Below are 13,878 nucleotides of genomic sequence, written 5' to 3' on the forward strand. Positions count from 1 at the left end.
GTGTCTATATCCATTGGTTATGCTTGCATGCGTACAAGTCCTTTGGTTGATCTCTCCCCCTTCCCCCCACCCTCCCCTGCCTTCCCTCTGAGGTTTGATGGTCTGATCTGTGCTTCTCTGTCTCTGGATCTGTTTTTGTTCGCCAGTTTATTTTGTTCATTATATTCCACAAATGAGTGAGATCATGTGATATTTATCTTTCTCTGACTGACTTATTTCGCTTAGCATAATGCTCTCCAGGTCCATCCATGCTGTTGCAAATGATAGGAGTTCCTTCCTTTTTACAGCACCATAGTATTCCATTGTGTAGATGTACCACAGTTTTCTTTCTCAGTAAGTTCATGTAGCTCTGAATGGCGTTAGAACAAATCAGAATAGTGATCCTAGGGATACTGTAAGGCAGCGGTTCTCAACCTGTGGGTCGCGACCCCTTTGGCAGTCGAACGACCCTTTCACAGGGGTCGCCTAAGACCATCCTGCATATCAGATATTTACATTACAATTCATAACAGTAGCAACATTACAGTTATGAAGTGGCAATGAAAATAATTTTATGGTTGGGTCACAACATGAGGAACTGTATTGAAAGGGCCAGAAGGTTGAGAACCACTGCTGTAAGGAGACGGGTATGGTAATAATAGGCCATCCTAATTGCATAGTATCAACTCCCATTGTATGTACATTGTATCAACAGGACTGGCCCTAGAATTAGGGAATAGCAGGTCTCTTGCCAGAGGGTATAGCCTGTGTGTGGTCTATACCTGGGACATCCAGCTAGGACCTGATACATAGATGCCCCATGAACATGTGTTGAATGAACCTGTGAATAAAGAAATGGATACATCAGGCAGGACTTGGGGCTTTTAATTTGGGGAATAGAAGAGGCAGGGATGACTCTATAAAAAAGCCCCAGACATTTCCAGGGCTGTCCTGAGGTCAAGGGCACAGAATAACCCCGTGGGTTCCTGAAGGTCAGATCCTGGGTCACTGAGTGGAAAAGAGAGGGGGGTGATTTGGGTTCACTCTAGTGAGGAATGCCTGAAGGTGCAAAGGCCTTCTTCAGACTGCAGGTGTTCTCTGAGTCTGGAAATATGAACAGATGCTTGTGGAGATGTGGCATAGGTGGTCCCAGCAGGAGGTCAGGGGTAAAGGAGATGATTAGATGACCTCAAAGGGAACCTCCAGCCCTGACTATGCCTGATTGCATGAATGAGGAGAAGGGCTGAGGCTGCTGTGAAGAGTGTGGACAGTAGGATGCACTGGTCCTCAGAAATTGCTGGGAAGTGGTATCTTTTTCTCTGAGGTTTGATGAGTGAGCAGGGAGAGCTTATAGGTCCTGAAATCATCCAAATGACTAACATAGGCTGTCTTCTCCAGGGCAGCGCCAACGTCAGCCCCACACAGTGCGGGGGTCAGCTTTGTGCTATGGCAACATGTGAGAGTGAACAACAACAACAAAGCATGAATCCTGCCCCTCCTCTTTCATCTTTGTCTTTTTTTCCTCTCCTCCCACTTTCTTTTTTTTAAGTCGATATGCACCAATTTCACTGACAACATGAAAAAGTGAGCAGGGAACATGTCTCTATTTCAGAGGACAACGTCAGAAAGGATAAAGTTTAACAACACAAAAGAGGGAACAAAACAATTGGTTCTAATTCCGAGAAAAAGCAACAGACATTTATGATGAATATTAATAAAAAGTGTAGCTGACATTTGTCCCCTGCTCTGTGCATGGGTGTTTGCGTTCTCTCACTAAATCCTGAAAATGGCACTATGCATTACGTACTGTTGTGATCAGTTTTCAGATGAGAAGACTGGGGGAGGTGGAGGGATTTTGCCCAAGGCTCCATAGCTAACACGGGGCAGCCCTGGGATTCCAAGGAATCAGACTCCGCAGTACACATGCTTAACACTTGTTATATTGCCAATGACCCCGTGCCAAGTCCTGGTGTGTTCATTATGTCATTAGTTCTCTCTACAACCGTGAGAGGTAGATAGTATCATCTTCATTTTAGAGAGCGATGAAGACTAATATGAGGAGAGGTGCCCCGACTTTCAAGTCGCATAGCTAGTGAATGGTAGAGGCAGCATTTGAATGCACATTTGTTGGTGTATAAGACCCTGACCTTCCTGTGTCCACACACCCTGCTTGTGTAGAAGCAGAGAAAGCAGGTTGGAGCATTAAGAGCCAGAGGGAATCACAGGTGACCCTTGAGGCCTCAAGAACACTTTGCCATCCCAAACATACCCTATAGGTCTGTGTATTAATAAAGCTTATGGGTTTTAGGAATCCTTGGGCATCCTCTGGTCAATCTCACCTGACATCTGGAAAGCCTTAAATAGTTTACCAGGAAATATGCAGCATGTCTCTCCCTCATCTCTGAAAGCAATCTATCATGCTTTCAGGATAAGACTTTTTAATCCCTGCTATACTTGTGGGAAAACTGAGGCTCAGGGAGTTGAATGAACTCATCCAAGGTCACACAGCTCGTAAACAAAGGTAAGCAGACTCATGGAATTGGGGGAGTTTCAGATACTGGTTCCCAACAAGCAGAGAACAGACACGCATGCCACTGCAGAGACTCTTCCTACTGCTCCACACAGTCCTGCACTGGGGAATGGGCCTCACACATTCACTTGCATGGCCAACACAGAGGAGACACCTGAGCTAATCTTGACCTTGTGGATTGCTCCAACGGGTCTCTTTTGATGCTCCAGCCTTTCTTACACCAGGAGACAGGGATGTCCGGAGCTCAGAACAGTTTGGGATAAGCCTCCAGCCAGGTGTAATTTCTTTTAAGCCTCCTCCTTCCACTGAGCCCGCAATCAATCCTCTGAGCCAGGGTGGGCCTGGAGGGCTGAGGATGCTGAGGAGCAGTCCCTCAGGTACTGAGATGCCTGTCTCAGTGATGTCCCAGCCTTTCTGGGGCTGCCAAGTCCTCCAGGGTCCCCTTGGTAGTCCTCCCCCCCAACTGTAGCAAATGTGGGGACCATGGGTACACTTAACCCAAATCTGTCTGTTTTAATCACTGTCCTCTGGACAGATAAAAGCTTTCCGTGGGATTGCTCTCTCAAGCATTGCTCTGTGGCTTTGATACCAGCCATTAAATCACAGAAGGGAAAACAAAACAAAACACAACAAGAGAGGGGCCAGCTCCAACTTTAGCTCTTAAATTTTTTAGCCTCCTGAGAGAAACCAGACTGTTGACCTAAATTCCCCCCTTTCATCCCGTCATCCTCTCAACTCTGCTTGTCTTCCCCCTCCAGAGGTCCCACAGAGAGTGGACACCCTTAAATTGGAGGGCCTGAAACTGCCTTCCTCCCCTTCCTCCCCCTCCTCCATGACCTTACATCTCCCCACAGTGAGAACAAAAGCTGGGATGTCTGAAGAACCTGGGATATCAGAGTTACAGGAAGTCTGAGACGAACAGGACCCCTGTGGCCATCTGGTATACCCCTCCTGTCTCACGGGTCGGGACATGAGGGAGCTCAGAGAAGGGAGCTACTCTCATACCTGAGTGGTGGTGGAGCTGAGCAAAGAACCTTGACCTTGGGCTAGGAGTTGTTCCCATTGGAGAAAAGCATCTGGAGTGGAGCTCTGGCTCAGTGTCGGTCTGGTTTTGATGCCACCACTGTCTAGCTGGGATGCTTGGGGATGGGCTGGAGTCACTTAGCTTTCCTACATCTCCATTTCCTTCTCTGTCAAAGGGATGTCAGAAAAGCCCACTTCAGCGGGTCACTCTGAGCACTAAATAGGACTAAGACATCTGTGCTTAGTAGAGAGTCTGCTACATAGAGGCTTCTGTGATCCGGTTTTCTTTCCTCCCATCTCCACTCTCCCAATGAGAGAAAACAAATAATAATGTAAACTTGATACACATTGTCATCCTTTTGCTAATTGTCTTCCCTAGACAGTGATGGGAGAAAGTCAAATGTTATCCGAGCTAATTTGGTGCTGTGTTAACCCATCCTGGGGATATATTTGAGGGGAAAAAATGCAGGATGGAGGCATAGCTGAGGCCCCACTCCTCTTTGGTGGAACTGAACTTGAAAGGGGGAATCTTGAATTCCAGTCTTTCCTTCTGCTTAGTGCTGTGTGACCTTTGGCAGGTGACCTCACCTATCTGATTGTCAGTTTTCTCACCTGTAAATAGCATCCATTATACAAGGTTACTATGTGGGTTATATGAGACACCTGGGCACCGAGCACCTATCCACCTGCTCAACATACAGCAGGTGTTTCAGAAATACACACTGGAGCTGAAAAACAGAAGCACCCGGCCCCTGTGAGGACCACTTCCTGTGCGTGGTGACCAAACATGGCAGTTTTTCATCTTCCTAATGCATCTTGCTCTGCTCACAATAGGAACTGAGTAGATTGAGGCAATGTATCCTAACCAGGCAGTAATTCTGATCCAGGCACCAGGCACTGGAAGATGGCATAGATCTTAGAGAAATTTTTGTGGGAGAGCTGAGAAAACTCACAAAATGATGGTGCTTTCCTTTTGTAGGGTTACCATAACAGAGTGATACAGACTGGGTGGCTTAAACTACGGAAATGTATTTTCTCACTATTCTAGAAGCTAGGCATCCGAGATCAGATGTCCGGGTGTTGGTTTCTCCTAAAGCCTCTCTCCTCGACTTATTGAAGGCCGTCGTTTCCCTGCCTTCACATGGCTTTCCTTCTTTGTGCATTTGTGTCCTAGTGTTCTCTTCTTCTAAGGACACCAGTCAGGTTGAGTTAGGGTCCACCCTACGCACCTATTTTAACTTGATAACCTCTGTAAAGACTCTCCAAATAAGGGCACATTTTGAGGTACTAGGAGTTAGAACTTCAACTATGAATTTTGGGAGGACACAATTGAGCTCATAGCAAATGGACAGGCAGCCAAGAGTATGACAACTGAGAAAAAGAACATTTCAGTATAGACCCTGTAAGTTGGGAGAAACCTGGGTCAGGTACCATCAGGCAAGGAGGCTAGTGCTAGAAATCCAGATGCTGAGGCATTCTTCATTCCAGAGAGACAACAGGTCCAGGAAAACCTCGGGTCCCCATGAAGTGGGGTGAGCCAAGAAGACAGCTTAAGCATTAGTCAAAAAGGACCATTGATTCTTAGTCGATTTTGGAGGCCCAGGCTGAAGAATGACACGGACAGCAGCCTCCTGGCTTGTAGTTCAGTTCAACTTGCTTGTGTTGGCGCTGTGGGACTTATAGAAATATTTTTGGAGGGGCCATGCCTTCAGACAGCCCACACTTGGCGCTTCAAGCAATGACGCGATTAAGAACCTGAGCCTAGGAATCCTGTGGGCCTCTATTCCAAACCGCGTTGCCCTGGACCAGCCTCTTCCCCTCCCTGAGCTTCGGTTTTCTCTGACAAAAGGAGCAATGCTGATAGTTTTGTTGTGAAGATTAAGTGAGAGAATTAATGTAGTGCACATGGTACTTAGAAAGGTCTAAATAAAGGGTTCGCTGCTCTTTAAAGAAGCCAGCAATAGAGAGGTGTCCCTCCCTCCCTTTATTTTTTACTTCTAATAGCAAACTATGTGGTGCATCCACAAGGCACCAGGCTCTGTGCTAGGTGCTGGGCATTTCACAATGAACCAAGTAGACACACATGGATGAAACAGAGACATTGGGTGAGTGATTGAGAAGTATGAAAGATTCGTCTGTCCCTGGGGTGGAACACAGTGGTCAGACAGAGCTGCCCTGAGGTAATGTCTTTAAAATGTGACCTTAGAGGGTGACCCCGAAGCCCAGAGGAGTCTCCCAGTCCCGCCCAGGCCGAGTTTTGGGGAGACATCTCCAAGCCTGCTGCCATTGGACTTGCCCTTTCACTCAGGTCTTCACCTCTGGGGTGAGGCTTAGGGGGTGGATGAGAAGAAAGTGAGGCAGTGACCATCAAATTTCTAGGTGGGGATTAGAAACCCTTTGCACAGTAAGCCTACCTGCAGGAAGCAAGGGACACATTAGAGAGGCCAGCTGACCAGGGGTCCAGGGACCAGTGATTACTGTGGGAGCTGAGGGCAAGCCCCCTTCCTGGGCTGGGCTTCCACCTCTCCGCCTGGGCAGTGGGCCCCACATACCTCCTGGGCTGGGGAACGGGCTCTCTCCCACCTTCACTGTCTGCTTGTACGTGATAACACCTTGAGCAGCGTGTGCTAATTAGATGTGGATGTGCGCACAATCGCCTGAGGCTTCCATCTTGCCAGGTGGGCACGCATCCCCTGGGATCAACCTCCAGTACTACACAGATGGTGTCAGCCTCAGACCGATTCTCACCATCTTTCACCATCTCTATCTTCCTGGAGAACCATGGGGAGAACCCACGGGAGAAAGTGTCGGGTACACCTGTGTCCTCCAGAGAGCACTGTTCCATGCCCTGTGTGGAGATACACAGAGGCGAGGGGACCTAAGCACATTGGAATCAATCGGGAGTGATGAGGCATCCAGTTCAAAGCAATACAGTTTTGAGGACCTCTGCTTACAAGGAACCATTCTAACAGAACAAAAGAGCTCTTAAATCGTGGTGGGGGTGTCATCTCATGTGAACCCCCTCCTTTTTCAGAGAAAGGAAATGAGGCCCAGCAGCATGGGGTGGGAATGGTGACTTCTCCCAGGCAAGTCCATCCAGCAAGCTGAGCCCAGATCTCTGGTTCCAGGGCCCTGGTCCTGGGCTGGTGATTCACAGTGTCGCCCCCCTACCTCCAGCCACTGAAATGTGACTACTGTTGATGAAGTTATTTTCATACAGAAATATGTCGCTGTCACCATTATTTCCCCCATCCCATTCCTATTGGAGTCAGTGATTTCCTTTCGCCACTCACACTTCAGGTAAATATTTCCCTCTGAACTTCTGAAGCCACCGCTTCAAGGTTCTCATTTCCCTTAATGTGTTTCCTCCTGGTTCCATTGAAAACGCTCTCTCTGCCTCCTGGGGCTCAGCCACCTCTTAGTCCTGGCTCCATGTGCTCAGTGTCACAGTCTGGCCTTTGCTTACTATTTCCTTCATCTCTCAACTGCAAACAGAGGTGCCCTGAGCCATGGTCCCAAGCCAGGAAGGTTCTGAACTGAGGGCACCCTACAGATGTGTAAACATTTTACCTTGCTAACCCTGCTAGCCGCCTTCCAAAGGCAACAGGAAAACCAGGGACTGAGAGCCCCTGGCAAAATAAAAACCTGCAGAGACAGAGAGGGGGTGAGGGGGAGAAAGGATCCCGTTTCAGATGTTCATTTCCTCATTAGAAGAATTTTCTGTTCAAGTGTAGGGGCTTTGTGTTAGCCAGGGAAGGAGGAGATGGTGAGTTTAGAGGTGAGTGGGGAACACAAGAGTGGGGGCTCTAGGAACCATTGTTCTCCTTGTTTCCCATAGTGGGGTAACTTATTCCAAATCTGGGGTCAGAGCCTTGGCTTGAGGGGTAGGGGCAGTGCTAGGCCCACTGGGATTTATGTCTTCTGAGTAGGCTTGCCAGGGGTTTGCAGGAGGACTGGTGCTTTTTTGAGCCTTCATCGTACTTGCTCTTGGTACATGGTCAAGATGCCCTCAGGGCACCATCTCTCTCTGACCTTTCTGTGTTTTGCTTCTTGTCATTTCCTACTTTTCGCCCTTGACATCATTTCCTAGACCCTCCAGCATCTGTAAAAGGAACTGCCATTTGGAGAGCCACCTTGTGCCACGTGTGGTGTATCTGCTATGGCTTTTCAGTATGACCATATACTTAAAGAGAGTTACAGATGAGGGAAGTAAGATCCACAGAGGTGGAGGGATTGGGCCCAAATGTACAGCTAGTAATTGCTATCATCAGAATGACCCCGAGTCCAGAGGCCCTACTCTTCCTACCCTACCGAGAACACACACTGTCTTCTAATCCTTTCTGTCCTCTAGCTGTGGAGACATAAACCAGTGCTTTTGATCCCACTAATCATTCATGTGCTCATTCATGAAACAATAAGTGCCTGCTCTAGGCAAGGCATGGAGTGAGCTGCTGACAGAACACAGATGGACCCAGACAGAGTCTTCCATCTCAAAAAAAGCATCCAGTCTGGGGTGGGAGAGGGTGTGGTAAGATGACTCAAAAACCAGAAAGCATGTGTCCAGATTCCTAAAAGTAAAATGAGTTCAGAGAAGAGAATGATCATTCCTTACAGGGCTATCAGAGAGAGCTTCTTGGAAGAGGTGGTTTCCGTTTTAGCCATTGGGAAACTTAGAATCACAGGTAAACAGAGACCAAGCATGTGAGGGGAATCTTCATTCAAGACCTTTCTTTACCAGGTAGAGAACCAAGATCCAGAAGAGATAGTTGAGGCTTCACCAAGGTTGCTCAGCCTGTGAGAAAAGGTTGACTTTGGGAGGACATTCTGGCCATTTCCTGAAGAGCTGTCAGGCAAAGTGTGGGAGGAGAGGTAGAGGTGAACTGCCTGGCGCCAAAACTGCCATCCGTGTCAGCAACTAATGGAGAGATTTACACAAATTCTAAGGCCCCAGTGCCCACAAAGGAGTAAAGACTGTGTGGACCTCCTTTATTGATTTTTCTGGAAGCTCTCCATGCTCATTTGATAAGTGCTAATGGTAGATGCACACTCAGTTAAAGTGACCACAACAATTTTCCAGCTAAAAGTAGGCCCTGTCCTAAATGAGCATCTTCTATTAATTCTTGCATCCGTCTCTTTATCCTCCCACCTGGCCTCAGGTGTCAGCCAACATTTAAAATATACTCTCACTTAGAAAGCCCTCTTCCCCACCCAGCAGCCTGTCTGTGCCATGGACACTGGGTGTATTCCAGAAAGGCTGGGGAGTGGGGGTTGATGAGTGGAAAGATTAGATCCAGAGAGAATCTGGTAAGTGACTTCTTGGGGTTCCCAGAGTAAGTCTAGAGATGTCCTGGCTTAAAACTTTCCCAAACACCTGATGAAACTTGTGCCATCCCCAGGCAGATGGTGCGGTTCAGATCCCCAGTGGCATTGATGAGGGAGAGGAAGGTGCTGAGGACCGTGAGTCCCAGAGTCTGATGGATCCAGGATCTACTTACCAACCAGTTGGCCTTAAACTTATCTCTTTATCTTCTTTAACTTTCATGTGCTCCTCTGTTAACTTCCATGTTCTCCGGGAGTATTACATAGATGAAAGGAATTAATGCACACATAGACCTTAGCATAATGCTTGACCTGCCACAGAGGCTTGGTAGATTGTACTTATTATTGTTAACTATCATGTAGGGGTCCCCAACACCTGCTTATGTAAGAGGCTGCTCGTTTTATTTTTTAAAATACTAACTTTTGTGTTAGAGGAGAACAAGCTGAATTGGGTCTCAGGAAATTGGTCCGTGACGCTGTGTAACCTGACAAATGCCTTCCACTCTCTGGGTCTCGAGACTCTAAGCTGTCGAGTGAAGGAGTTGAAAGTGATGATCTCTGAAAACATTTCCAGTTCAGCCAGTCAGCATTGCTGCCTTTCTTTGGCATAAGTGTCAGGTCTGGCCGGACTCCTGTTAGAGAGAGAAACAATGGGGTTCCTTGTCCCCACCTCTGCAGGCCGGCTTTCCCAACAATTCACCACCACCGAGCATTGGATGACTGGCTGCTCATGTCTGATGTGCACTCAAAGTTATGGCGACCGTAGGAGGAGCTGTCCTACTCAATGAACACCTTCTATTCATTATTATCTCCCTCTGTTTCTCCTCTGACCTCCCATATCATTTCATACTTAAAATACCCTATTAATTAGAAAGTCCTCTTTCCCACAGAACAGCTTTGCAGAGTCAAAGGTTTTTGGATTTGAATGATCATTATTGGTGGTGTTGTCATTGTTTTCTTTAGCTCAAGTACCCATTCTTCAAACAAAAATGTTTCTCTGTGTGTTCCATATGCAAAACCAATTAAAGTGCATCCACTTGGGTTACAGTTATGTTGAGAAGCCCCCAACCCAACTCCCCTGTCCTCTCATTTTCTCTAGCCCTTGCCTTGGCCTGGGGGTGGTCCCAGAGGCTCCAGTAGTAACTGCCAATTTGAAGATGATTGGTCTAGGACATCCTGATATAAGTTTTATCGCAACAAAATAACGTAACCCCCTTTCTTTCCATCTTTTATTTATTCATCTTTCTTTTTTGGGGCCACATAGGGCTGTATGACAAGTGTTCTTATACCTCACGTGACCGAGGATGGGTCGTGGGCATTCACACCATCAGTGACCAAGGCAACAGAGACCCACGCTACTTTTTCTCCTTGAAGACAGACCGGGCCCGGCAAGTGACCACCATCAATGCCCACCAAAGCTACCTCCCTGGCCAGTGGGTATTCCTAGCTGCCACCTACGATGGGCGGCTGATGAAGCTCTATGTGAATGGTGCCCAGGTGGCGACCTCTGGGGATCAGGTGGGTGGCATATTCAGCCCATTGACTCAGAAGTGTAAAGTGCTCATGTTGGGGGGCAGCACCCTGAACCACAACTACCGGGGCTACATCGAGCGCTTCAGTCTGTGGAAGGTGGCCAGGACCCAGCGGGAGGTCCTGCTGGACATGGAAACCCATGGCCTCCACACGCCTCTACCTCAGCTCCTCCTACAGGAGAACTGGGACAATGTGAAGCGCACCTGGTCCCCCATGAAGGACGGCCACAGCCCCCAGGTGGAGTTCAGCGGTGCCCACAGCTTCCTGCTGGACACCACTTTGGAGCCCCCTCTGTGCGGGCAGACGTTGTGCGACAACGCGCAAGTCATTGCCAGCTACAACCAGCTGCCGCGCTTCCGCCGGCCCAAGGTGGTGCGCTACCGCGTGGTCAACCTCCATGACGACAGCCACGAGAACCCCACGGTGAGCCGCCAGCAAATCGAGCTCCAGCACCAGCAGCTGGCCGAGGCCTTCCAGCCCTACAACATCTCCTGGGAGCTGGAGGTGCTAGAGGTGAGCAACTCCTCCCTGCGCCACCGCCTCATCCTGGCCAACTGCGACATCAGCAAGATCGGGGACGAGAACTGCGACCCCGAGTGCAACCACACGCTTACCGGCCATGACGGTGGGGACTGCCGCCACCTGCGCCACCCCGCCTTCATGAAGAAGCAGCAGAATGGGGTGTGTGACATGGACTGTAACTACGAACGGTTCAACTTCGACGGCGGGGAGTGTTGTGACCCCGACATCACAGATGTCACCCAGACATGCTTCGATCCTGACTCTCCACACAGGTAAGACCCGCTGGGCAGGTGGTGATGCCCAGCTGAGAGCTGAGCTTCCCCCATATTATAGGCATGTGCCCTGAGGCCCCTGGGAGTCCTGGGAATTTTCCAGCTCACACGGCAGCCTTGTGACTGAGACCAGGCTGTTACTCATGTGATCTTGGGGACCACATCAAGCATCATCCATTACAAAAATGTGTTGACTGCCTACTCTGGGATAAGAAGGAACGAACGGTCAGGACCCTGTCTTCTCAAAGAGCTCACAGTCTAAATTGGGTGGCATGAGCTGGGTACAAACAGCTGTTGAAGCGTACGTGGTAGAGTGGGCTAGAGTTGTGCTGTCTGTCCAGCCACCTGTGACTATTCACATGTAAATTAAGATGAAATAAAACTGAAAATCCAGTTCCTAAGCCACACTAGCTGCATTTCAAGTACACAGCCATATGGGGCTCCCGTACTGGACAGAGCGGTGTGGTCGGTTGGGCAGTGTGAATAAAGCCAGGGTCAGATCTCTGTGGTACTATTTCCTCACTTGGTGACCTCTTGGAAGCCACTTCCTCATCTGTGCAATGGGAATAATCATGGTGCTCACTCTGCTGAGCTGCTCTGAGGACTGAGAGAGGGCATGCAGGGGTGGGCAAAAGTAGGATCACAGTTGTTTGTATGGAAAAAGCATGCAGGCTGTGGTCATAATAACACAGAATCAGCTGTGTTTCACATACTCACAACCATAAACCTCCTGTGCCCACCCTTGCATAAAGCATCATCTCTTGTAGTGGCTAGCAGGTAATATGCGCTCATTGAGTGTATCTGTCATTCTTTGTATGATAAAGGGAGCAGGTGCTGTGGTCAGGGAGTGCCATGGGACATCACAGAGAAGACTCACTTGCAGCATGAGTGTTTGGGAAAGGTGCAGGTATAACTTGCACATCAGAGACTGGGTTGGGGGAGAAAGGAGGGCCCTTGGGGAGAGGCACTTCTTCCTGTCCTGCTGAGAAGAGGGTAGAAGTGTCTTCTATCTAATGCCCCCTTAGCCTCTACCTTATGCTACCAACTCTCACCAGGAACGCAAAGGAGAAACCCAAAGGTGATCCCCTGGGTGAGTTATATTCTACGTGAGACCAGGAAGAACTAGTTTCAAGCCAGAGAAACAGTCAGCATCCACTCTCCGATGTCCCAGATTCGGGCTGAACTTTTCCATTCTGTCCGCACACAGGACCCTGGACCTGCTGATAGCCCGGGTGCATTTGCAGACCTCGGCAGGTTTTCTGCTGACTCCCCTCTTTATGTCTCTCTCCAAAGAGCAAGGGCCGCCCATGTACAGACAGAATACCTATGTGCAAAGGAATGACGATGCCTGGCAGCAAGCCAGAGAGCACGTCAGCTCCGCCTCCTGGCACCAGGAGGGCCCTGGACTCTCACCTTGGCTCAACACATGAGCAGCCCATGTGGGAAGCAGCCGTGTTGTGTGGCCAGTTCCTTCCAGGTCATGATGCCCTTTCATCTCTGCTCTCATTTGGGCTTTGACAGAATTTGGCAAGGAAGACAAGACAGAGGTTAGTTAGCATTTGCATTTGATGGACAGGAAAAGAGAGGAATTTCGAGAGTGAAATGACTTGGTCAAGGTCATGGGTCAGGAAAGTCATTTGGTTAATTCACAAATGCAAGTCTTCCAAGATTAATGCAGTGTATGCTCTGCTGAGCTAGACTCCCAGAGTTTACCAGTGTACCCAGGCAGAGTGGGCATGGGGAAGAGCAAAGGGCCAGAAATAGGTAGAAGTTATTCACCCATTCATTCATCCATCCATTCTTGCATCCATTCTTGCATCTATGCAGCACATGTTTATTTAGCACCTACCAAGTCCCAAGAAGGTGGGTAGCCTGAACCCTCTTTTCCTGAAGGAAATTCAGGATTCAGAATGGTGAAGGGATTGACTCAAGTTCACTCAGCTACTCAATGGAGAGCTTGGATTTGAACTCAGATCCATGGACTCCAAAGCTCCCACTGAAGGAGGGTATTTTTAAGTCCAAGGAACAGTAAGTGGCAGAGTTAAAGGACAGAGTTGGCAGGCAGGACAGCTTCTCTAAAGCCTTGGGAGAAAACTGTTGAGTGGGATTGGGTCAGGACTGAGGGCAGCCAGCCTTTGTGGAGGGCACACTGTGCTGGTGTCGGGGACCGTGGGGCTCCAGGTCCCAGATACCTCACCATCAGCAGGCAGAACTGGCAGGCTCCAGTGGCCTCCTCTTTCCTAAGTCATGGGACTGCATGCCCAGCATGCCTGTGAGTGATCCTATGCCAGTGCTGTGACCACTCCCACCAGGGCCTGTTTCTTTGCTGGCTCAGAAAGTCGTGTGCCCTGGGTGAGCCCCTCCAGGGCATAGCTATCTCCTGGCAGGTTGCGGGTGACAGCATTCTGGCGGAATCAGGTCTCCTGTGTGCAGAGAGAAACCTGTGGAAGTTTGTAGAGAAATTTTTACTTTGTGACTTTTCAAAACAGAGGTGGGCAGAAGAAATGACAGAAGGAAAGAAGGAAGGAAGACGGGCACCTGTGATACAGTGAAAATTAGATTGACATTATGTAGATAATTTGTAATAAAGAGCTCAACTTAATTCTTGCCCAAGGTGATTCATTCTCATTCCCTCTCTTCTCTCTTCTCTCTCTTCTCTCTCTCTCTCTCTCTCTCTCTCTCTCTCTCTCTTTCTCTCTC

At 48.8% G+C, this 13,878-nt stretch overlaps 1 protein-coding gene across 3 annotated transcripts in view; it reads left to right on the forward strand.

The window, feature by feature from the left end:
* The window catches only part of PAPPA (pregnancy-associated plasma protein A, pappalysin 1), a 215,964-nt gene that overhangs the window by 20,914 nt on the left and 181,172 nt on the right, over positions 1–13,878 (forward strand). For 2 of the 3 annotated variants that reach the window (XM_014528925.1, XM_014528924.1), the window contains exon 2: positions 10,116–11,178. In XM_014528925.1, coding sequence (XP_014384411.1) covers positions 10,322–11,178 — 857 coding nt within the window. In that variant the 5' untranslated portion in view covers positions 10,116–10,321. Of the gene's footprint in view, positions 1–6,790; positions 6,833–10,115; positions 11,179–13,878 lie in introns of those variants that run through there. The other variant, XM_014528926.1, reaches the window with a different exon arrangement.

Source organism: Myotis brandtii, unplaced genomic scaffold (assembly GCF_000412655.1).
Source record: "Myotis brandtii unplaced genomic scaffold, ASM41265v1 scaffold658, whole genome shotgun sequence".
Classification (NCBI taxonomy): Eukaryota; Metazoa; Chordata; class Mammalia; order Chiroptera; family Vespertilionidae; genus Myotis; species Myotis brandtii.